Consider the following 23894-nt stretch of genomic DNA (forward strand, 5'->3'; position numbering starts at 1 on the left):
CGGGGCAGGCGCCTACCCCCGGGACTCCAACCCGGAACTAGTCTGGCTCCCTTGGGAAGGCCGCGGCGCTTGTCCTGGAGCGAGCCTGACCGTTGAGTGCGGGCCACGGGGTCCAGGCCTTGGACAGGGAGACGCCCTCGTTCTCGGAGGCACCAGACCAGGCACGCCCTCGGCCGGAGGTTGGACGGTCTGGAAACTACAGGCGTCCCCGCCCAGCTGGACCATGGCGCCCCCGAGGAACGTGGTGAAGATCGCGGTCCAGATGCGTGACGCCATCCCGCAACTCATCCGGCTGGACCAGGTCACTAGGCCTGTCTGGCCTCCATTCACCCCACCACTCACCTCTGGGCCGCCCCCCTTCCCCTCGGAACTCCCAGGTTCCTTCCCAACTCCTCCCCACACCTGCCCCATAAGTGACCTCTTCACTTGCAGGCAAAGCCTCTGGCTGCTGTGCTGAAGGAGGTGTGCGACGCGTAAGTGCAGGCTAGCCAGGCGGGGGAGGGGATTGGGAGATGGGAGGGCAGAAGGGAGGGGCGCCCCCTACCTGCCTCACTGAGTCTCTGCTGCCCGCAGGTGGAGCTTGGTTCACTCTGAACGCTATGCCCTGCAGTTTGCTGATGGACATAGGAAATACATCACTGAGAACGTGAGTCTTCCACTCCCCGCCAGGCCCATATTCCACTGTGTGACATCCCCACCTCCTGCAAGCACACCTGGTCTTGATTACTCAGACTCATCCCACTGTCTGGAATGTGATCTTTTCCTGACTCCCAAACCCTCCCTCACCGAGAACCCCAATTGACCAGTTCTCAGAGCCCTTTTTGACTTCTCTCCCTTTCTTTCCATCTTCTCCAGAACCGTACAGAGATCAAGAATGGCAGCATCCTGTGCCTCAGCACTGCCCCAGTAATGCCCTTACTGATCCCACCCTCTTTTCCTGCTCTTCTTCTATGCCTCCTTCCTGCCCACCTTCCTCTCTGCCCCAGATCTGGAGGCCGGGACTCCAACTCCGCAGTGCCCCACCTAGTGGACATCTGAGTCCCCACACCTCAGTTCTTCTACCCAACCTCCTCACCTCTCCCACCCCTGCCAGGACCTTGAGGCTGAGCGACTGTTGGGTGGGCTGCAGTGTGGGAGCCGTGAAAGGCGCCGGGAAACTCTGCAGCACCTCGTCTTGCTGGCCCCAGACATGACCTTTGCCCAGGAGGTCATCAGCCGTGATGGGCTTCAGAGACTAGGCACCATCATTGAGGATGGAGATGAGTGAGCACAGGACTGTGGTGGGTGGTGGACATGGTGGGGCTGGGGGTCCTGGTCTGGTCCTGCTCAGCCCCATATGTCCCCCCAGCTTAGGGGAATTGCTGGCCCTTGCACTGAGGGCCTTCTTGGAGCTCATGGAACATGGCATGGTGTCTTGGGAGACGCTCAGCATCCCTTTTGTTAGGAAGGTGGGTTGCCTCTTCTAGGGGCAGCAGGGGTGGGGTCAGGATATGGCCTTCCATGGTGGTGAAATGCTAACAATCCCCTTCCCCTGTTACAGGTGGTATGCTATGTGAACATGAACTTGATGGATGCATCTGTGCAGCCCCTGGCTCTCAGGCTGTTGGAGAGTGTGACTTTGAGCAGCCCTGCCCTGGGCCAGCTGGTCAAAAGTGAGGTGCCACTGGATAGGCTGTTGGTACACCTACAGGTGTAAGTGTCTGGGGGTGGGGATGGAATACAGATGAGGGGTGTGGACCGAGACCCTGGATAGCCAGCTGAGCCCTCCTTTTCTTGCCCCAGGATGAACCAGCAGCTACAAACCAAGGCTATGGCCTTGCTGACAGCCTTGCTGCAGGGGGCCAGCTCTACTGAACGCAAGGTGAGTGTCCCATCTGGTGGCTGGCTGTGGGGGCAGGAGCTGGTGGGTACTGTGCTCTGTCCTGGGACTGCAGGGTGGGTGCTCATGGTGGGGCTAAATCATCTAAGTCCCTTTCCCACCCAACTCAGCACATGCTTGACTACCTGTGGCAGAGAAACCTTCGCCAGTTCATCTATAAGGTAGGAAGGACTGGGCTAGACAGACCCCTCCCCACTTTCCCTCTCCCAGTAAGCTGACACTCACACCCGTGGGCTGGCTGTTCTGCAGAACATCATCCACAGTGCAGCACCACTGGGCGATGAGATGGCTCATCATTTGTACGTACTGCAGGCCCTTATGTTGGGGCTGCTGGAGCCACGTATGCGGACACCACTGGACCCCTACAGCCAGGTGGGTGCTTTTGGAGTGCACAAGGCTGGGGCCAGCTAGAGAATGGCCTTGAATCTATGATCCTGATACTCCCTTACTCCACAACAATGACCCCAGGAACAGCGGGAGCAGCTGCAGGCCCTGCGCCAGGCTGCCTTTGATCCTGAAGGGGAGTCTTTGGGCACCGGGCTGAGTGCTGACCGTCGCCGTTCCCTCTGTGCCCGCGAGTTTCGAAAACTGGGCTTCTCCGTGAGCAACCCCTCCCTAGCTCCCCACCCCTGCCTCAACCAGGGCTGCTTTGTTCCAGAGGCCTGGAGTCCTTACTGAGCTACCTGTCCCTCTTTCCCCAGAACAGCAACCCTGCACAGGATCTAGAGCGAGTGCCCCCCGGCCTGTTGGCCCTGGACAACATGCTTTACTTCTCCAGACATGCACCTAGTGCTTACAGCCGGGTCAGTGATATGGTGGAAGGGATACAGTAGGATGCCACCTAAGCAGAGTCTGTATTGCCTTAGCTGCGACTTCTATCCCATTCTCTGTTTCCACCACCCCAGTTTGTGTTGGAGAACAGCAGCCGTGAGGACAAGCATGAGTGCCCCTTTGCCCGGAGCAGCATCCAGCTGACTGTGCTGCTGTGTGAGCTGCTCCGCATTGGGGAGCCCTGTGAGTGGACTGGGCACAGCGTGTCCAGGAACGGGGGACGGAAGGGCAGAGAGGGCCAGGGGCTGCACACACTTTCTCCCTGAGCCCCTCCTGCCCCCCTGCTCCAGGCTCCGAAACAGCCCAGGATTTTTCACCCATGTTCTTCAGCCAAGACCAGAGTTTCCATGAGCTCTTCTGTGTAAGCATCCAGCTGCTTAATAAGACCTGGAAGGAGATGCGGGCCACCCAGGAGGACTTTGACAAGGTGGGTGGGGTGGAAGCTAGGAGACCTGAGCCAGGGCAGGGGCTCTTCTGAGTAGGGGTCCAGAGCATAGTACTGAGCTGAATTGGTGACTCCAGGTCATGCAAGTGGTGCGGGAGCAACTGGCCCGCACGCTGGCCTTGAAGCCCAGCTCCCTGGAGCTTTTCCGAACCAAGGTGAACGCGCTCCCCTACGGGGAGGTCCTGCGGCTGAGACAGACAGAGCGGCTGCATCAGGAGGGCACACTGGCCCCTCCCATACTGTGAGTAGATGGGAGTGGATCCCCGTCCTGGCTCCACCTTCCTTAGTGCCCATGGGCCTTGCCCCAGTCCCAGTCACCAAGCACGGCCTCCCCACCCCTGCCCCACCAGGGAGCTGCGGGAGAAGCTGAAGCCGGAACTCATGGGCCTGATCCGCCAGCAGCGTTTGCTCCGCCTCTGTGAGGGGACACTCTTCCGCAAGATCAGCAGCCGGCGACGCCAGGGTGGTTGAGGGGAGGGTGGGCAGAGAGTGGCTGGGTGGCTGGGTGGCTGGGTTGGGGTCAGGGCCCCTCTTGTCACTCCTTCCATCTTCCCTTTCTACCCACAGACAAGTTGTGGTTCTGCTGCCTGTCCCCTAACCACAAGGTGCTGCAGTATGGGGACGTGGAGGAGGGTTCCAGCCCACCCACCCCTGAGAGCCTACCTGAGCAGCGTAAGAATGGGGCAAGGGTCAGGATCAGCCACCTGCTCTCCCCAGACCATGTCGCAGGACCACCTGGGTCCCAGTGATCAGCCTAGCCTTCTTCCTGCAGTCCCTGTGGCTGATATCAAGGCACTGCTAACAGGCAAAGACTGCCCCCACGTCCGGGAGAAAGGCTCAGGGAAGCAGAACAAGGTGAGTGTAGTGGAAGACAGGGGCTCCTTCTCACCCACATCTGCCCTGCCCTGTTCCCTGCTCAGTGCTCTCAGCTCCCTGGCTTCCCCAGGATCTCTATGAGTTAGCCTTCTCAGTCAGCTATGACCATGGGGAGGAGGAGGCATACCTCAACTTCATCGCCCCATCCAAACGGGAGGTAAGTGTCTGGGCCAGGCTGAGCTGAGTTGGGCAGATGGACCGGGGAAGAGATGGGCAGGCCCTCACGGAGCTGGCCCTGTCCCCAGTTCCACCTGTGGACAGATGGGCTGAGCGCCCTGCTGGGAAGTCCCATGGGTAGTGAGCAGACTCGGCTGGACCTGGAACAGCTGTTGACGATGGAGACCAAGCTGCGGTTGTTGGAGCTGGAGAATGTGCCCATTCCTGAGCAGCCACCTCCCATCCCCCCGCCCCCCACCAATTTCAACTTCTGCTATGACTGCAGCATCCCTGAACCTTGACAGTGAGGTTGGCCGTGGGCCACAGCTGCTGGCACTGCGGCAACCATGAAGGGTGGAGGGTGGAAAAGCCCAGACATCCGGACAAACAGAGGCTGCAGCAGAAATAAAGTCTGCTTGGCTCTTATGTATGTGTCGAGCCAGTTCTGAACCTGTGGGCCAAGCCTGCCTTCAAGCTTAGCTGGCAAATGAGATGGGGCATCGGGTCAAGGTCACTGCTTGGGGCCACAAACCTGGGGAGCCATAGCTGAGGGTATTCTGCAGGAGGCTGGAGACAAGCTGGACCTATTGTCCTTCCACAAGATGAGTCCTCAGCCTTCCTGAGTGCTGGGCCTGCAGAGAGGGATGGCCTATGGTCTGGAGGGTCAATTGAGGGACCTGTGGCAAGGCAGAAGGTGTTGTCCTAAGTGGATACCTTCCTGGGCAACATGAACAGGGGCCTAGTCTGAAAGCCATGTTTCTAAAAGGCTCCTAACAGTCTGAACTCAGTCCTCAGCTCTGGTTGGCCCTGCTCTTTGTCCTTTTTGAGGCCCTCTGGTGAGAGGCATGAAGGAATAGATGTGAAGCTGGGTCTGCTTTGTGCTGAAGGGCAAACTCAAGATTCCAAACCTGTCCCCTGGTGGTGGAAGGATGTGTTGATTCTGATGAGGGAATTCAGTGCAAGCCTTGCATTCTGAGTCAAATCCACTGCAGCAGCAGGGTGTGGTGGTGGCCACGGACAGGCAAGACCACTGGGGACAGAAAGTGGTGAGGAGTATTGGGCCCAGCTGGAGGTCAATCTCAGAGGCTAGCACACCAACCCACAGGGCAGGCTGAAAGCTGCCACCACTCTGACCTTCTCCGTGCCTCTCACTACCGCTATTTCTCAACACCATCTCAGTACCTTTTTAACGGTATTGACCATCAACATGTTACCTTGAAAACTGATGAAATGGCATCTCTTTGGAGAATGTGCTGGGAGAGCACCTGTTTCTGACTCAGGCCTCCAGGGCCCAACATGCCCAGTCCTACATTCAGAGACTTCCCACCACAGTTGGAATAGTTCAACTTGCTATTGAGTTCAAAATGGAAATTGAGGTCAGGATCCCAGATGCAGTTAAGCCTTCTAATAGCATCAGTTCCTCCTCCCCAATGTCTCCACTCCTTTGTCCAGGCCACCAACATCTTGGCAAGAATCTCCTGACTTCCTGCCTTGCTCCTCTGGTCCTCAATACCCCAGGTCTTTCTCAAACATGAAGATCTGATTATACACTCACATGCACGCTACCCCCAACCTGTATTTTTCAGTGCCTCCCTGTTGTCCACGGGATGATGGTCACAATTTCCCAACTGAGCAGAGTTGAGCTAAGATGGGTTGCAGACACGTGGTTTATGCCATCTAATAAAAGGCCTGTGGCTTGCAGAGTTCTCTGTGCTTGATCCAAGCTGGCATCCTCCCTGCATCCTGTGAGACCCGCCCTTTCCTCCCCAGTGCCAGCTCTGGCCTGCACTGTGCATTTCCCTGGTCCTTTCTGATTGCCCTCTTCCTTCCCTTCTGCTCGCTTTTCACTGCCTTGAGTCTTTCCTTGATCTCCCAGGGTATGTTCATTGCTCCCTTGGGCTCCCAGTTCCAGGTGCTTCTCTATTTATGCATGCCGTGCACACTGGACTGTCCCTGTCTGTTGGCTAATTTGCCTCCCCAAATGACCGGGGCGCTGGGAAAGCTTTGGCACCTCTGAATCCCCACATAAAGTACAGTGCTGCAGGCACTCAGGCAGCCATGCTAGCTGTTCCTAGAACTGATGGATAGATGGACAAAGTGTGGGTGGACACATGAAAGGCCAAGTGGCTTCTCAGAGCTGCTGTTGAGAAGTCACTGGCACTGTTTAGGAGGTTGGACTAGATGCCCTCTAATGACCCTTCCAAGTCAGAGATCCTGTCCTCTCTCTTTTTTTCTTTCTGAAGACCACTGCATCCTTAATCATTGCGCTCCTCGGGTCTGTCTGGGATGTGCCTTTCCTGCAAGACATGCTTGGAGGCTCATGCTGGGGGAGGCCTCAAAGCTTCTAGTCTCCAACCATGTTGGGGAAGAAGTTAGGACTTGCTGGTGGTGCCTGTGGTGCTTTGGGTCAGGTGTAAGGAAGAAATTGTCTATGTGCCTCTGGTGTTTTGTCTACGTTGTCCCTGGGCTAGGCTGGGCTGCTTCAACTGAGGTAGGGAGGGGAGGGAGCCCTTTAGCCTGAGAACTTCAGACAAGGAGGTAAGATCTGGAATTTTTAATCTTGTTTGAGTTTACAACAAAGTCTGTGGCTTGGCTGCTAAAACTCCGTGCTGGTAAGGGCTGGGAGAGCTCCTTATAGGGAACAAGGTGAGGCACAGGCCTTAGGTGTGAGAAGTGGGCAGGGCAAGCAGCACAAGGTCGGCTCCTCCCCAACATCAGATGCATCCCACCTGTGGGCCTGGCCTCCGGACCTAGGCCTGGTCAGGAGAGCAGGAGCTGGCATTTCTATGGGCCTGTGGCAGCAGCCTATAGCTGGAAGAGGTGCTTGCTGGGCTGTAGGGCAGACTGGAGCAGGAAACCCCTTGTGCTGCCCTGGATTAGTTCTATCCCCAGTCCTAGAAAAGGAGTTTGTAGCTTGGGGTATGCGGCAGAGGAGGGTAGGAGGCACTCGGTCAAACTCCAGGTCAAGAGGCCAGGGCTGGGGACTCAGGGCAATGGAGGCTGAGCCAAAGGGTTGGTTACTGACCTGGCCCTAGAGCGTCAAGGTCAGGTCAGCCCCTCCCACGAAGCGGGACTGGATGCAGGCCACCTGGGGCAGTTGGGCTTGGAAGTGCCTGATGGCAGCCATGCTGATACCAGGGCACATGGACACATCTAACATCCGGAGCTGCTTGCACGCCTGCCCAATGGTATCCAGAGTTCTGTGGGGAGGCCTCCAGTGAGTGCCTGACCTGGCATGGGGACCCAGCCCAGCCCCTGTACTGACTTGTGGTATCAGACAACTCACTGCTCTGTGAGCTGACTGCAGCTGGATAGGTTGAGGTGCCGCAGCCTCGGCCAGGAGCTGGCTGCCTGGGCCCAGCCCTCATCGCTGAGGAGGCTGCAGTGACTCAGCACCAAGTCCTCCAGGCTGGGGCAGCCCTTGGCCACAGCCACCAAACCCTTGTCTGTGAGTGCTGGCAACAGGCTCAGTGACAGTTGCCTCAGCTGGGGGAACCGGAGCACCTGCAAGGATGGGGGTGAGGAGTGGGAGGGTATGATAGGGCACTGGAGCCCAGGGCTCTTCCAGGTTCCCCCACCCCCAGCCAGAGGTAGCAGAAGCCAAAGAGAATGGAACTTCTTCCAAGCAAAGAGTGGGTTGGCCTGGGCCTGGCTCTAGTGCCAGGATCATCAGCCTATCCACACCTCCAGTCCCAATCCCACACCTTGGCCAAACTGGCATCAGTTAGCTTGCTGCAGGCTGTGAGGTCCAACTCCTGCAAGGCCCGCAGCATGAGTAGGGAAGGGCCCTGTGGCTGGGGAGGCTCCTTGGGGCCTGAGGCCTGATGCTCCAACTCTTGATGTAGCTGTGGGAAGAGGCTCCTGCTTCTCAGGTTCCTCCTGAGTTTGGCCCTCAAATGGTCCTAGAGAGACATTCAGGAGGGGTGGGGGGTGGGGGTGGGTAGCTGAATCCAGGGACCGCCCCTGCCTTCCATGACCTGCACCTGGGGCTCCTGTGTAGGCTCTTCACTTGGTTCCCCCAGCCCCAGAAGTCCCCACTCTCGGAGCTCCTTGCACCAGGCCAGGCGCAGGACTGAGAGGTGGGTTAGGTAGGCACAGATGGCCTGCAGGGTCCTGTTGGTGAGGGCCACACAGGAAGATAAGTCTAGCACCCTGAGGCTTGGGCTCAGCACTGAGATCAGGGAGAGCACTGAGGCATCCTAGGAGGGAAGTGGAGAAGGGAGAGAGCAATGAGCAGGTGACTTCCGCAAGGGTCCCTATGCAGGTTCTACTCAAGATTCCAGCCCCACAGGCAACAGAGAGCTACCAGTGGGTCCATAGAGGGAAGCAACAATGTCCCTGTGTTGGTGAAAGGTAGGGACACCAGGAGGAGTTTGCTGGAGGACAAAGGCCTAGATTGTCTGGGGCACCAAGGATGCAGGTGGAAGTTTCTAAAGTATCTGCCCTGCCTGTACTCCAGGCCCCTCCTGAAGGTGTGGGCTGAGGCAGCCCTCTGACCACAGCTTATTGGACTCTCATTGGACATCTGACCCTAGCTGAGCCAGTCAGGTATGCTCCCTCTAGAATGTGAAGCAGAACTCTGAGGTCACTGTGGGGGTAGGGCTGCCACCTGCCAGAAGCAGGAGCTAAGGGCAGAGTAGAGGAAGCTGGTTTGTAAAGAGATGCAGAGATAAGTGGGAGAGCTGATAAAGAGACACATGGCGGTAACAGGAAGACAGAGTGGGGCAGGGCAAGAGAAGCACTTGTGGGGGAAAGGAGACGGTGTTCAGGTTGGAATGCCCTGGGTACATTGACAGTTTGAAGGAATGATTCACTAAAGAGGGAGAGACTGATATTGCCAAGTTAGGGATGCCACCCAGAGGGACAGGGCTGAGTCCTAATGAACTGGCTGCAGCCAAGAAATGACCCTGTGACACATCATATTACCTCTGTCAGGCCCTGCCTGAGCAACCTCCCTGTGTAACCTCGGTGCCCATTCCCTGCAGACCCCTTCTTTCATCTTTCCTGCCTCCAGAACGAACACCTGCACTCAGTACCCCTACCCAGACTGCCGGGGTCACCGAGCACTTTGCATACGAGGTGTGTGCCACCTTGTGGGCTGGGCCAGCCTGGTGTCCTGGACCTCCCTCCATGCAGGCACACGGTAGGGGCTGAGCAGGGGAGTGCTGGCAGCAGCACTGTCTGTCCAGGCTCCTTTCCCCTTGTGTCCTAAGTTCTGTTCTCACTACTGTTCCTTGGACATAAACATTGGGCAGTTCCTCCCTGCTGCCACATGTGCAACTCCCCCAGCCACAGCCCTGGAGAGGAAGGAAGGAGATGGTGTGCTCACCTTGAGTGAGGCGCAGTAGGCCAGGCTGAGGGAGGCCAGTGGGGCTGGAGCTCTGTGCCCTGAACCCAGGGCCTGAGCCAGGCCCCACCCACTCACCAGGCAGCACTCTGCCAGGTCCAAGCTCTGCAGCTCCTGCAGGCCCCCCAGGGCCGTACATCCTGCGTCTGTCAGCCGCTGCAGCTTCCTCAGGCTGAGGCGCTGCAAGTGTCCCAGGCCCCGGCTTATGGCCACGAGTGCCCCGTCAGCCAGTCCTGAGCAGCCGCCGAGGTCCAGGGAGATCAGGCCCGATTGCAGGCGGCAAAGGGCAGCCACAGCCTCTGTGGAGAGGTCCTGGCAGCCATGCAGGCTCAGTTCCTGCAGCTGCAGCCCGGCCACCTGACCCAGGGCCTGCAGGGCCTCAGGGAGCAAGCCAGTGCCACTCAGGTCCAGGGCATGCAGCCTACCAGCCCTTTCCTTCACGAACCGCAGCAGGTTGTGGAAGGAGAGTTGGGAGGGGGAGGAGTCTTGGGGGCCAAGGGAGCCCCAGGCTGGGCCTAATTCAAAGGTGAGGTGACAGTAGGCCAAGGAGAGGCGCTCCAAGCTGGGGGCACAGCTGCTGAGCCGGTTGAAGCTGAGGTCGGTCAGGTCCCACAGGCCAGCCAAGTTGAGCTCACAGAGGCCACTCAACACCTGCTGGACACGCTGTGCCGTCTCGGGCTGAGCTAGTAGCATGCCCGATGTGAAGAGGCTGTTGCAGCCACTGAGGTCAAGGATACGCAGGGCTGGGCAGCCTAGGATCAGGGCCACAAAGGCGGCCTCCGAGGGGCTGCCCCCACTGAGGCACAAGCTCTGCAGATGCGGGCCCAAGTGGTAGGCAACACACTCCAGCACCTCATGCGAAGCTGGTGAGTCATCCAGGTTGGTCAGGCTGACGCAGGTGACGCCCCTGAGGCCCAGGCTCTTGATGGCCGGGAGGGAGGCAGAGGACACAGGGATATTGTACTGCACATTGGTCTAAGGGGCAGCAATAGGACTGGGGTTAGCCCTCTGGCTTCAGAGAGGGTTGGCCATCAGGTCTCTGAAGCCAGAGATCAGGGAAGGACCCTGTCACAATGGAGACCGCTGTGCTGTGTGGTGTCATGTGTGGTCGAAGGGGACAAGTCACTCTGGGGCTCAAAGGGGATGACTTGAGGGGAGGGCAGGAAGGTTAGTGATGGATGGGACTGGATGCCTACAGAGGGGTGGGGCATTGGCATGCTGGGCACAGGGTGCTGGGGGTGGCCTAGAGGAGAGCCAGTGAAGCCCCCAGGAGGCAGAAGGAGGAAGTATGATAGATCCCAAACTTTGGGCCTTTCAGAAGGTGGCCCTGAGACCCACAGACTCAGCTCCTACTCCAGAGAGTCAGAGCTCAGCATTAGCTAAGCAACCAGCCTCCTTCGCTTTCTCAAGAGCATATAAATAGCCCTCAGAACAGCCGAAGGCAGTAAGAAGCAAAGCAATTGTCACCACCACGCCCTGGGTGGCCTGGGTGCCAGAGGTCTAGGGCAGGCAGTGAGGCCTTGGTCCCCTGGTGGCTTCAGTATCTTAGCCACATGAATGTTTGCAAAAATGGGTTTTGTGTGTAAGCAAAAATGTGTGCATACACGTGTGCATATGTGTGTGTGTGCACCAACATGTGTGGGCCCTGCAGGCTCCAGAGTTCAAGATGTGCTTGAGATCCCTGGGGTTCATCTCTGGAGTGTCCATCTTCTTTGTCCAGGTAAGGAAGGAGAAGTCTCCTATTTCTGTGGGCAGAAGCTAAGAGAATGAATCTTGTGGTGCCAAGAAAGTGGGGCTGGCCCTGCTGTGGAGGAACAGGGGAGAGAGGAGAGTCCATGGCTGGTGTGGGGTGGAGCTCAGAGGCGAGCTCAGGGTTAAGTCAGGAGAACAGGCTGGCTTGCGTAGACATTTGGGGAGTCCCAGTTTTCACAGAAACTTCCCTGATTTTGTGCCAAAGGGAAGTTGGGACAGGTCTGTGAGGAACAGGTATGGGGGAGGTTTTTTCTACCTTTGATGGATGCCCAGGGTGCAGGCAAGCAGTACTCAAAAGCTCTTGCTTTAATCCATCAACGTGATCCCAATGCAAGAAAGCAAGCTCTCTAAAAAACCTGTCCTGTAAGTTACTGCAAGAACAAACGATGTTTCCCACTTCTACCCCACAGAACATCATCAAAGGGAAGTCAGAAAGGTAGAAATGACACATAATACACACTCTTACAAGACACTTATTATAGGATTCTCCCAGGAAGACACATGAAACTCATTCCCGGGTAGAGAAACTAGGCTGGCTTCTGTCACAGACAGAAACAGATACCTATGGCTGTCATCATGGGAAGGAGTGTGTGGTGAGAAATGGGGGCCTGGGGCACCTGGCTGGCTCAATCGGCAGAGCATGTGACTCTGGATCTCAGGGTCATGAGTTCAAGCCCCACTTTGGGCATGGAGCCTAAAAGGAAGGGAAGGGAAGAAATGGGGGCCGGCTCCTGACTACTTCCACGGGAATCAGGGGTCAAACTGGGCTCCCTGTCCAGATCCCATTCCAGGAATGTAGGGATTGTGGGCCAGAGGATCACTTCCCACAGCCCCCTCTCGTGGACACTGGGAGACAGTGGAGTAGTGGGAACCCCAAGGGCCTGCGTTCCTCTCTAAGATTTAAGGAGAGTGGGAAGATCCCACTGGGTGGGGAAGGTGATACAAAATGATGAAAAGAGCAGGGAGAAAAGGTTCTAGAAAAGAATGGTAAAGCAGACCTCCAGCCATTTGAAAGCCCTGCCTGACAGAGGAAGCAGTCTGATGATGAAGAGTATGCTGTGGCTGCCAAGCGCAGAGCAGGGCTGGCTGCTGAGGCAGTACTACCTGCACCTTCCCATCCTGTGCCCCCACCCCCCCACCCCCAGGGGCCCGCCGTAGTCCTTGTTTCTCTTGCTTCCTGAGCCTTGGCAGCCAGGAATGTTCTCCTGTTCTTCCCTCTCCCACAACCTCCCTATGAACAGGTAGATGAACAGCTGAGGGGGGGCAATGGTAGTCAGCCTAGAGTCCAAGTCCAGGGTTGGTTGGTGGCAATAAAACCCATCAAATAAAGGCACAGGACCTGATGTAAAGCAGGTCTTAGCAGCTACTGGGAGAGGTGTGTGTGTGTGTGTGTGTGTGTGTGTGTGTGTGTGTGTGTGTGTGTTGAGATTTAAGACCGCCTCCTTGCTCCCCACTGTTTTTCTTGGTGGTGTGGGGGCAGCCTCTAAGCCATCACCCAGGTGGTCTGCCTTAGACTCAAAGCGCAGGTGCCCAGGAGCAGCCTTTTAGTGATATTTTTCATTTGTGGGGAGCAGAGCAACAGACAGAAGAAGCAGGCTCCTGGATTCTGGTCTTTAGCCCCAGTGTAGGAAGGTACCCTTCCTAGGCCCTAGGAAGATGCTTCTAGAGGTCCAAAGGAGGACTGCAAGCATATCTGCTCTAGTTCCAGCTGCCTCATCCACAAAGGAGCCAACTAAGCCCCATGTCCTTTTTTCACAATGCTGGCATCTTAATAGTAAATGCCAAGTCATTTGGAAAATGCCCTAAATCTGCTAAAAGGGGCACATACCCCTTGACTGTGAGAGGCCAAGACTTCATTGTACCTAATGAAGCCCTGAGCTGAAACTGCAGGCTTGTGGGCAAGATTGGAAACCCATCTGATAGAGAAATGGCTCTCCCATCTGCTGGCATAGGGATCCCAAACAGCATGCTGTTCTCCAGAAGAAAGTGTATGCTCTGGCACCCAGGGGCTTTGGTCTATAGAGAGGAGCTAGACCTTGGGGGTCATTTCCAGAGGCTCCGGGAGGCCTTTATAAACACCCCAAGCAAGAGAAGGCAGTGAGGGGCAGAAGCTGAGCTGTCCTGAGTTCTTCACAGAGACCAACCCAGTGGCAGGCAACCAGGCTCTCACCGGAATGGGCAGATCCCGTGTTGGGGGGAGGGCAGGGGGGCACGGCCTTTGTCTACCTTCTTATTTGAGAAAAACTGGGATTAAGTGGGGGTAGGTCAGGGAGAATAACAAGTCATCAATCCAGCATCCTAGCTTGGCCTGGTGAGGCATGAACCCCAGTCATGCTTTGGTGAACCAGTATCTTTGGTAGCACATACTAGCAGGGGGCGCTGCTTCCTTATCAACCTGCCCACAAGTGAGCCCTGGAAGATGGTTCCTGACAATGAATTCTGAAAATTGCTCTCTGGGACATGGTTGTGGTGGGATGTCAGCAGAACCCTAGATGCCATGTACCTGTGGCCTGGCCCTCCAGTGCTCCCAGCCCGGGTGGGGCTGAGTTTTGCAGAGCCACCAAACAGGTCTTTGTCAGCATCCCATCTAGGCCTCACAGTTAGCTGGAGGAGCCCCAGTGCTGAGATGGTGGATTCTACGATCTCAAACTCTGCCCTGGCCTCTTTCTCCTCACTCCCTTATCCTATTCGAATCTATTCCTTCCTGACTGCCCACTTTTCTTCTCCTGCCCTCTCCTTATTTGCTGGACTCAAAGAACCTCTGCCCTGATTACTTCCCCTTGGGGTCCTGTGGCCCTGCCTGCCATGCTGCCGTGCCCATTCTTCTTGCCCCCAGCCCTGCCAGGGACTATGAGACCGCTGCCTCCTCTGGGTCTATGCTGGGAGTACAGAATTCTGCCTGTGGGAGCCACAGTCTCCCCTCTTGCCTCCCCCACTGCCACCTCCTCCCCACCTTCTGGCTCTCTTCTCATCCCTCTCAAGGTTTCTCTCCATGCCCACCATTCTCTCCAGCCCCTGACACAAGTGCACCACCCTCCCCTCACTCCAACCTTCCCAGAGATGACCTGTTGTGTTTCAGAGAGAAGCCAAAGCCATCAGGTGGGAAGGCCCTCCCTTTGCCCTGTTCATATTCACCAGTTGTCAGGACCCATCCTAATCTCCTTCCCTCTCTTGCTCCTAATCCCCTTCTCTGGGCCTACTGGGCCTGCCCCACCTTCTTCCATAGTAACCCGCAGTCCACTGCTCCTTCCTCAGTTTACAAATACCCCAGAGTCACAAAAAAGGCCTCCCTTGATCCTGCCTCCCTCTCCTCATTACTCCTGCTTCTCCCCTTTCCTCTGACGTCAGGTCTCTTGGAAGCATGTGGGCACACCTATACCTGAGCTAGCCGCCTTTTTACCCCTTGCCTCACCCACTTACCCCTCCCATCCAGCAAGGTCATCAACACCTGGGGGCTCCTCTCAGACCTCCTACAAGTGTCCTTTCTGCCATGCCACCTGCTGTGGATGGCCAGTTTCCTCCATGCTATGTCCCACTGGGGGCTCTGTGGCTCTGCCTGCTTGGCTCTCCTCCTACTGTCTAGCCTGTTTCCCATCAGCCTCTTTTGGGGTCACCAAAGAAGAGAGAGAGTGAGTTCCTCATGGTATGTTCCACCCCACCACACACACACACACGTACATGCACACACTCTCTGCTGTCCTCCCTGTGCGCCCTGGCAGACTGCACTTCATCCCAGTCCAACGATTTTATCTGCGGACCCTGGGAATTAGTTACCCGATGGAACTCGCCAGATACACAGGTGTAACACGACCACGTCTGAATTCACTGTCTTATCCCCCACTGATGCCCCTTTTTCTTAACTCTTAGTGCCCTCTACCAAGTCACCCAAGTCAGAGATCTGGGAGCCATTCTAGACCCTTCTCTCACACTCCACATTCATGGTGACCAAAGTCCCTTCCATCTCATCTCTCTGACACACTGTAGCATGCATGTCCCTCTGTTCCTGCCTCATAGCTTGTGCCCTAGATCAGGTTCCTGTATTGTCTCTCAGAAATACATTACAGCAGTTGTCCCCTTTTGAAGGTCCTGGCCCTCAGTCTTTCTGGCTCCATTCTAGCCTTGGTACTGTCACCAGGTGATCCTTACAAAAGGCAAATTGACCATGCTCTTCAGACCCCTTGAAGGTTCTCTACTCCATGCGATGGAGGCTGAGCTTCTCTGCCAGCACTGGAGCCCTGCCTACTTCTTTGGGCCCAGCTTTCCCACACCTGCCCCCGCTCCCCCTCCCTCCCGCCCCCAGCCCTGGCTCTGGGAATGGCACTTCTATTGGTGCCTCATGGTGCCATGCCTCCACTTGGCTGCTTTTTCTGTTTGGTTGTAGTGATGGGTGTGAGGGTTGTCTCACCTCTCACCTACTCCTATTTGTCTATTTGGCAAATATTTATTCCCCTCTCTAGCCTCATCCCAGGCACGCCCTTCTCCATGAAGTCTTTTCTGAATCTTCTCTGATCCCCTGTGTCCCACACAAGACTCCAAATGCAGCACTACTACTACCTACCCACTCCTTTGGCTTGTGCTTGCTACCAACTCACAAGTGCTGTGCCTCCCCCAGCCCTGCAGCCCCAGGGCCCAGCATAGGGCTAGGCACAGACAGGCAGCATCAGTATCTGAGTGAGTGAGGGCTCTCTGAGCAGCTCTGGTAACTCTCCCACTTCCTTCTGCCCTGGAGGATTCCAAGCCTTTGTGCTGAGGCCCCTGCCTCTACCTCTCTTTTTACTTTCCTATGACAATGTGGCCTCCAGATTCACCCAGCAAAGAGGCCACTAGCTTCAGAGGAGCTTCCTCAGCAAACTGCTCCACACTGCCACTTCCTGAGCAGAAGCGACATCCTCCCCACCCTATCGAAGACCAGGCCTGTATCACCTCAGGTGGCATCGGACCATTTCTCACCTCTCTTCTTCATTCATTCACATTCGCCCCTCCTTTATTACTCTCCGCAGCATAAGAACACATTTGAGATTTCTCCCAATGAAAATCCTTTTGTCAAGTCCCCTCAACCTCTCATTATTGCCCCATTTATTTCCTTCCTTTCGTGGGGAAATTTCTTGCAAAGGAGGTCAACTGTCTACACTGTCCTTCTTATCTCATTCATTCCTCCACACACCTGGCTTTTCCTCCAGATGCCAAGTGTTGCTGAAGTCACTGGGGACCTCTCTGGACATTGGACATCACAGACACTATCTGCTCTTTATTTTCTCGACTCTTCACGGGATATGACACTGTTAGTCATCCACTCAACACTGCAAATGCTCTCCACTTATGACTTCTGCCCGCTCTTCTCACTGTAATCTCCTCTATGCCTCACTGGTGCCTCCTCCATACCATGCCCTTAGACTGGTGTACTCCCCCTTGGGATTCTGTGGCCTGCTCTTCCTATGGATCGTCATGTGCTCCCTGGGGCAAGTTACTTAGATCCATGTTTCAACCTCTACCCATTCTGTAATGATACCCAACTCTGTATTTATTACTGAGACACTTCTCTTGAACTCCTCATTCAGAAATTCAACAACCAACTGCATCTCACCATCTAGATGTCTCATACTTCAATTTTCCACAAGTCCAACTATCTTTACACACTAACTAAGCTCAATGATACAGGATAGATTACATGACAACAGACCCTCTGTGTATACACACATTTAATGTGTGACAGAGGAGAAGTCCAACCCAGAAAGGAAGGGGAAGATTATATATAAATGGTATGAGGGCTATTTGAAAACTAATTAGTTTAGTTTCTTATCTGACAGCATAAATCAAAAGAAATTTCGCCAATTAAAAAAATTACTATAGAAACTAAAACCATAAAATAGAAGAAAAAATTGTGTTGTGAACCTAAAACCTCTCTAAAAAATAGAGTCTAATAAAAAAAAGGAGAGAAATATGAGGGACATCAAATCACTGAGGAGGCAAGGGGTCTCCAAATTTAAAAAGCAAGAAAACAAAAGATGTTCAGGATCCACAACATAGAAATTTAACCTCTGTATCTCATAAATAAGCACATACCTACAAATCAAATTCAAAGGCAAATATGTTAGGAATATATTTCAATGAATATGTAAAAGATTAATCTCTTTAATATATAAAAGGTTCATACAAATGGATAAGGAAAATACTACGATGCTAATGATTAAATGGATAAAGAACATGAATAGACAAGAGAAGGAAATAGAAATGGTCAGCTAATGAGAAAACTGTTCAACCTCAGGAATATTCAAAGAAGTCAAAGTTAAAACAAACAAGGAGCTTTCACTGCTTGCCTTTCAAACTGTCACAGATGTCTGCACGCACTTCTGAGCTGGGCTGTCTCCCCACCCCCCAACTCACCCTCTCCAGTCCACTCTGCACTGCAGAGATCTAAGACACATCACACCTTGTCACTCCCCTGCCTTAACATTCCTTTAAAGGCTCCGTGATGGTAATCAGGATGGAACCCCAGCAATAGTGCCAGTTTGCAGCCTGACCTCTCTTTAGCTTCATCTCCCACCACTTCTATCTAAGTTCTAGTCACATGGAACTTGTGTGGTCATTTCCAGAACTATTTCACACCTTGGCGCCTTCACCTGTGCTGTTACCAGTATGGAAGACCAACCTTCACCCTTATCCTATTCCATGAGGAAACTTTCCCTGATGCTGCTGCTCTCCTTTGGATGCCCTTCTTCCTGTTCTTGTTGCACCCTCCATTCCAATGTCATAGCACCCAACACACGACATCACGATCACTAACGTACTTGTCTTTCTCCTTCACTGGACTATGAGCTCCTCTGGGCAGGGGACTATGTCTTATTCATCTGTAAAGTCCCAGCACTGTACCCAGAGCCAAGTATGTATGAATGTAACATATGTGTGAACAGGTGTGCATGGATGGATGGATGGATGGATGGATGATGTATGAGCAGGGCCACAGGCAAACTGAAGTGACAGACAACTGAGAATGGGCCAGATGAGGGTGGCCACCTTACCTCCCGAAGAGCATTCTGGGCTGCACAGTACCAAGCCTGACTCACGAGGGAGGCCTCTTTCTGATCTGACAGAGTCAGGAAGCTCAGAATATATGTGAGCATCTGAGGGAAAAAGACAGGACATTGGAAACTGTAAGAACTGGGGGCCTTTGGAACCTTCTCCACCTGGTAGAATAGTAGGTCTGAGGGGACTGGAATACTGGCTTCTAGTTCATCTTTAATCCTAAACTTCATGGGGTCTTCACTTCCCCTCTCCAGCCTCTAAGGATCTTTCCTGTGAACAAACCATTCCTGAGCCCCGCCTGGATGCAGGTTTGTACTGATTGATAAAAAGCAAACTTCCCACTCAGTGTGGTAAAAAGAGCCTGGGCACTGGGACTAGATAAACCTAGTTCAATTGCTTATCTATCACCTGACCTCTCTGAGTCTTGTTTTTCTCATCTGTAAAATGGCAAATGTAGTGAGATCTAAATGGGTTATGGTGAGCATCAAGTAACATAGTAAAGGGTCTGGCATAGGACCTCAGACACAGCAAGTCAGGTCTCTTCCTCTGATCTTCAGAAGCCACACCCCATCCACCTGCCATCACAGGTCAGGCTCTGGGTCTTCCCTCTTTCCCCATCTTCTCCACTGCCAACTCGCTTTCTCAGCTGGCTGTTAAGCTATGATCCCAGCAGGACCCAGCCCAGGTGTTCAGGCCGTCACTCCACACATGCTCTGTGAGGCTGGAGGCCCTATAAGGGCCTGGGAATGGAGTCGCCTGTGAGGCCAGGAATGATCTAATATTAACTATTCTTTTCTTCTGGAATCTTCTCTCCTGGACTATTGTGACACTGTGTTTTCCAGGGTTCCACTCACCACTCCAATTGCCCTGTTTCTGGACTCTTCTGTGGAACCCAGTGTTCAGACCTGGGTCTTTCAATCTGAGGTTTACTTCCGAGGATAATAAATTTGTTGCATGGCTTCAACAGTTACCTCTACAGGAACAACCAACAATTCAATATCCCCCTATTGTCTCATCATTCATATGCTGGTCCAGTGTTGCCAATTGTCCACAGGATCCTTCATCTAAATGTTTTACTATCACCTTTATCTCAACCAAAATTCATATTCTCAGTCTAAAGCATCTCTTATTCCCAACTTTCCAGTATCTGAACTTCAATGCCAACGGTGCATCTCACCTGAAGATCCTGATACTTTGAACTCTTCCTGCTCTTCTGTCCCTTGCTGTCAGATACAGGTGTACAGCACAAGCTTTAGGCCAGGCTAACTTAGACTCATTCAAATCCCCATTCTACTGCTTCTGAGCTCTGTGACTTATGTGGCCTCAGGCAAGGTAATTGACCTCTCTCAGCTTCAGTTTCCATACCATATACATATATACAGGTATATGTACATATATTTAATAGATATAATGTGCTTGACAACTAGTAAATGTTCCATAAATGGTTGCTGGATTGCTGCTACTAATATTTTTACCACTGAAACTTTAGAACCTCAGCAGCCCAGATCTTCATTACCCCAGACGTGGGGCGCTTCTACAATCTCCCACCTGCCTCCAGGCTCATCCTTGCTAGTCATTCTGCACACTGCAACAAGGTTAACTTTCCTAAAAAAAACCCCAGCATTCAGTCTTAGGATATCCCTGATGAAAACCTGCAGGGTACCCTAATGCCCTGAGGACAAAATCTCCACTCTTGGGTCAGCACTGCCAGGCCCTATGCCTGACTGGATCCCTAATCCCAGAGCTTCCCCAGTTCAGTCTCCCCACTGTCCTATAAACATAGCATGCCTATTACTTTTTGCCTATGTGGGTCTCTTTCCTGGAATGCCCTTCCTTAACCTTGACCTCACCAGTGCATTCTAATCTCTTCTTCCTTTCTTTGATTCCTAGCACCAGAAGGTACTCAGCCAATACTTACTGGATTGAACTAAAGATGGACAGTCCTATATCTCTATTTTCACCAAAGCCCTCTACCTCTATTTTCACCAAAGGTTTGCTAAGGGAAGGGATCACTTTACCTGAGAGAAGTACTGGGGACTGGGGAGAACAGCCTTCTAGGCCAGGAAGGCTAGGCATGGGGAAGAGAACACTGATGAGATTGGGACTGACTAAGCCCCCAATCCCAGGGGAAGGCAGGGAAGCCTATCTGAGCCAAGTTAAGACAGTGGCCATCCTGTCTTCTGGGGCTCAGCAACCAACCCAAAAAGCAAAGGGAGAGGGCAGTACACCTGTCCTCTCTGAGGGGAGGGAGCATGATTCTTTGAACTGAGAAGGGGGTAGCTTTTCTAGAGGGAAGAAGAGGCAGCGATAAGGATGAAGAGGCCATCCCATGAACCCCATCCTAAGGGGCTACTAGAGATAAAACTGGTCATTCCTAGGATCTATGGAGATGGAACAAACATCCTCTGGAGCCCAGGAGATAAAGGATGCCATGGCAGGGGAGTCAGCGGAGTGGGAGCTGTCTTATTCTTGCTAAGGAGAAGGAGCACCGTTCCAGGGCCAATGAGTAAAGGGTGACTTGCCTCTCACGGACAGCAGGAGGGGGCTGCCAACTCTCAAGGCAAAAGGGATGGAGAGACCATCCCAGGAGACCACTGGCAACAAAACCTGTTATCTGTCTCTGGCCAATGGCGACAGAGTGCTCTTGCTCCAGGCTAAGGAAAAGGCGCAAACATCCCGTGGGGTGAAGGAGGTAGGGGCAGCCATCACTAGGGGCCTAGGGAGTGGGGAGCAGGCCTGTCTTCGGTGAAGTAATTCAGCGACTGTGCCTGGAATTGATTGAAGGGGGCAGTCTGCTTCCCACCGCCAGGGGGAGGGGCAAAGGGAATGAAGTGATCACCCCAAAGAGACCAACGAGGATAAGGCCGGTTACCCTTCGGGGACGATTGTATGAAACGGACATCTTCCAGAACTGAGGGGGAAGGGGCGGCCATTTCTAGAGAGGTGGGTAGGCTGAGACCCTGCCCTGGTTGAGGTGACAAGGCAACCAAATCGTGGGGCCGATGGGGGTGGAGAGAATGGTTCCCCCAAGCTAAGGTGATAGGGTGGCCCAAAGGCGGGGCCGTTACCCATAGCCAGCAGATCCTGGGATCTCCCCGGCGGGTCGTTTCAGCCAGGCGGGCAGAGCCGGGCGAGCTGTCTGACAGCCCCTCCCCACAGCCCGGGACCCCGAGGGCGGAGCCTGTCCCAAGCTAAGTCTGAGGGCGGACTCCTCTCACCTCCTGGGGCAGCGACTCCGCCATCGCATCCCAGCCGCCACCGCCCCCGTGCAAGCCTTTCTGGGAAATGTAGTCTTACCGACTTTCGGGGGGAGGGTCTTGGGAAGGAAGTGGATCCCCCACTTCCGTCACAGTTGTGACGATTTGGGTCTGCACCGGAAGTGCCTGTGCTGCCGATGTGGTACCTTTTGACCGCGGTTTCGGTCGCTCTGCCTTGTTTTCCTTGCTGGGTGTTTGCGTCGCGCCATGGCGGTAAGGAGGGCGGGTAGGGCGGGGTTCGCAATGGCCGAACCTTCCCGGGGTCGGGAGACTGAAAACAGAGGAAGGACATCAAGGGAAGCGGGTCAGCCAGAGGGGGGCGCCGTGAGGTGGCCCTACCGTACTAGAGCTAGCGGGAGGAATGGAGCCGCGCACGACCATGGGAGAAGTGGTCCGGGAGGGGAGTGAGCGTCAGTACTATGCTGTCCCAGACCTGGCCGGAGATCTTAGGGGCCTGAAAGGGGGTGGGCGTCAGCCAAGATCTGGACTACTCCAGCAAAGGCCGGAAGGGCGCACCATTCAGCGCCCCTCAGGAGTCCCCCATGAAGGGGTTGTCAGCCCAAAGCTGGACCTTACCAGGGGAACCAGAACATACCAGCCTAGTGTTGGAATTTTCCAGGGTGAGCAAGAGGTGATCGTAGCTAAGGGGTGCAGCACAGATGGTGTCAGCTCTAACCAGGATGGAATGGAGGAGGGGTGTACATCCCTAGGATTGTGCTAGATTGAGCACCATGGGGATCTGGGTTAGGTGCAGGAGTAATTCTGTAGCTAATCAGAGTGGTGGGCAGGGTGAGGAGGACCCTGGCTGAGGAGGGCTCTGACAGCATCTTACCATCCCTCTGCAGCCCAAGGGCAAAGTGGGCACGAGAGGGAAGAAGCAGATATTTGAAGAGAACAGAGAGACTCTGAAGTTCTATTTGCGGATCATACTGGGGGCAAATGTAAGTGCCTTCCTCCTTTCTTCTGTGCCCACCCAAGGTCCCATTGTCCTCATTTCTGGGTGTGTGTGTGTGAGTGAGTGAGTGAGGGGGTGGTATGTGACAGCCATGTGTAGTTTTCCAGAAGGAAACTACAATTAAAGAAAGGAGAATGGGCCCTGGCACAAAGAAAGTGCTGAGTAGTCAAAACAAAACAAAACCAAAAAAAACAAATGAGGGTTTGAGTCTCAGATGAACTTGAGCCCATTCTTCTGATCCCAAATACACATGGCCTTCTTTCCTGGACTGACACATCAGAGGGGAGCCGGGGTACTCAGGACACGGGAAACAGACCCCTTTACCCCACAACCCTATGAGAAACAACTTGTCTCTTTCCACAGCCTGGCCTAACTTTTGGTCAGAGTCGAGGGAGACCCGTGGTTTAGGGTAGGTTTTGATTCCAGCCTGACCATGTATCTGCTTACAGGCCATTTACTGTCTTGTGACCTTGGTGTTCTTCTACTCATCTGCCTCATTTTGGGCCTGGGTAAGTGTCCCCTTTCCTGGGGAGTGGGTGAGTGTGTAGGGTTAGTGGCTGGCCTTTGATACCATTCTTATTCTGCAGATGGCCCTGGGCTTTAGCCTGGCAGTATATGGGGCCAGCTACCACTCTATGAGCTCAATGGCACGGGCAGCCTTTTCTGAGGATGGGGCCCTGATGGATGGTGGAATGGACCTCAACATGGAACAGGGCATGGCAGAGTGAGTGTCCCCCGCTGCCAGCCCAGGTGAGCGGCCCCGGGGCTGGGGTTTTGGGGCCCAGATAGCCCAAGACCCACAATTGCCCACAACTTGAAAGGGTAGAAGGGAGATGAACTGGGGCCCATCTCCTGTTTTTGGCCCTTGCAGCCTCCTTTCTATTCACAGGCACCTTAAGGATGTGATTCTACTGACAGCCATCGTGCAAGTGCTCAGCTGCTTCTCCCTCTACATCTGGTCCTTCTGGCTTCTGGTGCGTGGGTTGTAGGGCTCCCAAGAAGTGAATGGGGCATCTAAACTTTCTATTCTTTCATTTTTTGCACCAGGCTTCAAGTTAACTTTTCTGTCCTAGGCTCCGGGCCGGGCCCTGTACCTTCTGTGGGTGAATGTGTTGGGCCCTTGGTTCACAGCAGACAGTGGCACCCCAGCACCAGAGCACAATGAGAAACGGCAACGCCGACAGGAGCGGCGGCAGATGAAGCGGTTATAACCACTGACATTGTGGCCACAGGCTGCACGGCCCCCATGCCAGGAGCAAGGAGGGCCTCGTCCAGGGCCCAAAAGCAGTCTAAGGTATAGGATTGTTGAATAAATGGCTCAGAATGTGGCTAATGGCTGTGTGGGTGATAATGAGGCGAGACAGGAAGAGCCA

The 23894-nt window shown here is 54.2% G+C and overlaps 3 protein-coding genes across 11 annotated transcripts in view; 2 read left to right on the plus strand and 1 right to left on the minus strand.

The window, feature by feature from the left end:
• The window catches only part of EXOC3L1 (exocyst complex component 3 like 1), a 35285-nt gene extending 13661 nt beyond the window's left edge, over positions 1 to 21624 (minus strand). For 3 of the 6 annotated variants that reach the window (XM_053906542.1, XM_053906543.1, XM_053906541.1), the window contains exons 1-2: positions 19487 to 19501; positions 18306 to 18407 (exon numbers count right to left, since the gene is read on the minus strand). Coding sequence is in view for 3 of the 6 variants with exons in the window: in XM_019455631.2 (XP_019311176.2) it covers positions 7219 to 7387; positions 7474 to 7691; positions 7892 to 8032; positions 8171 to 8386; positions 9517 to 10509; positions 18306 to 18407; positions 19487 to 19532; positions 21528 to 21556 (1914 nt within the window). In the remaining 3 variants the exon portion in view is untranslated. The other 3 variants (XM_019455631.2, XM_053906547.1, XM_053906548.1) reach the window with 3 other exon arrangements.
• ELMO3 (engulfment and cell motility 3) lies at positions 25 to 4613 on the plus strand. 4 transcript variants are annotated; one of them, XM_019455624.2, is made up of 20 exons: positions 28 to 301; positions 433 to 473; positions 574 to 646; positions 856 to 906; positions 1094 to 1263; positions 1349 to 1448; positions 1541 to 1692; positions 1783 to 1861; positions 1990 to 2040; positions 2129 to 2251; positions 2348 to 2479; positions 2581 to 2682; positions 2785 to 2893; positions 3001 to 3137; positions 3233 to 3396; positions 3506 to 3618; positions 3723 to 3827; positions 3928 to 4010; positions 4102 to 4188; positions 4277 to 4613. In XM_019455624.2, the coding sequence occupies exons 1-20, from the start codon at positions 224 to 226 to the stop codon at positions 4487 to 4489; spliced, it is 2163 nt and encodes a 720-aa protein (XP_019311169.1). In that variant the 5' UTR covers positions 28 to 223; the 3' UTR covers positions 4490 to 4613. The 4 variants fall into 4 exon arrangements, 3 of the variants coding, with proteins under 3 accessions (XP_019311171.1, XP_019311169.1, XP_019311170.1); XR_002081675.2 differs by lacking the exon at positions 4277 to 4613 and having other exon boundaries at positions 25 to 301; positions 3914 to 4010; XM_019455625.2 differs by lacking the exon at positions 856 to 906.
• A 21-nt stretch (positions 21625 to 21645) lies between the features above and the next one.
• TMEM208 (transmembrane protein 208) lies at positions 21646 to 23849 on the plus strand. Its single transcript, XM_019455665.2, has 6 exons — positions 21646 to 21779; positions 22412 to 22507; positions 22971 to 23030; positions 23109 to 23245; positions 23411 to 23495; positions 23595 to 23849. Exons 1-6 carry the CDS (start codon positions 21774 to 21776, stop codon positions 23730 to 23732), a joined length of 522 nt encoding a protein of 173 aa, XP_019311210.1. The 5' UTR covers positions 21646 to 21773; the 3' UTR covers positions 23733 to 23849.
• Positions 23850 to 23894: the final 45 nt, after the last annotated feature.

This window comes from Panthera pardus, unplaced genomic scaffold, assembly GCF_024362965.1.
Source record: "Panthera pardus isolate Hobbes unplaced genomic scaffold, ASM2436296v1 HiC_scaffold_19, whole genome shotgun sequence".
NCBI classification, from domain to species: domain Eukaryota; kingdom Metazoa; phylum Chordata; class Mammalia; order Carnivora; family Felidae; genus Panthera; species Panthera pardus.

What these genes read in the sequence shown, in the direction of transcription:
- ELMO3 (XM_019455624.2), top strand. Translation starts at nt 224, where the DNA reads ATGGCGCCCCCGAGGAACGTGGTGAAGATCGCGGTCCAGATGCGTGAC. An exon ending in CCCAGGAGGACTTTGACAAG is followed by an intron (nt 3,138 to 3,232) that starts GTGGGTGGGGTG and finishes TGGTGACTCCAG; the next exon opens with GTCATGCAAGTGGTGCGGGA. An exon ending in TCGCCCCATCCAAACGGGAG is followed by an intron (nt 4,189 to 4,276) that starts GTAAGTGTCTGG and finishes CCCTGTCCCCAG; the next exon opens with TTCCACCTGTGGACAGATGG.
- TMEM208 (XM_019455665.2), top strand. An exon ending in GGATCATACTGGGGGCAAAT is followed by an intron (nt 22,508 to 22,970) that starts GTAAGTGCCTTC and finishes ATCTGCTTACAG; the next exon opens with GCCATTTACTGTCTTGTGAC. An exon ending in CTGCCTCATTTTGGGCCTGG is followed by an intron (nt 23,031 to 23,108) that starts GTAAGTGTCCCC and finishes CTTATTCTGCAG; the next exon opens with ATGGCCCTGGGCTTTAGCCT.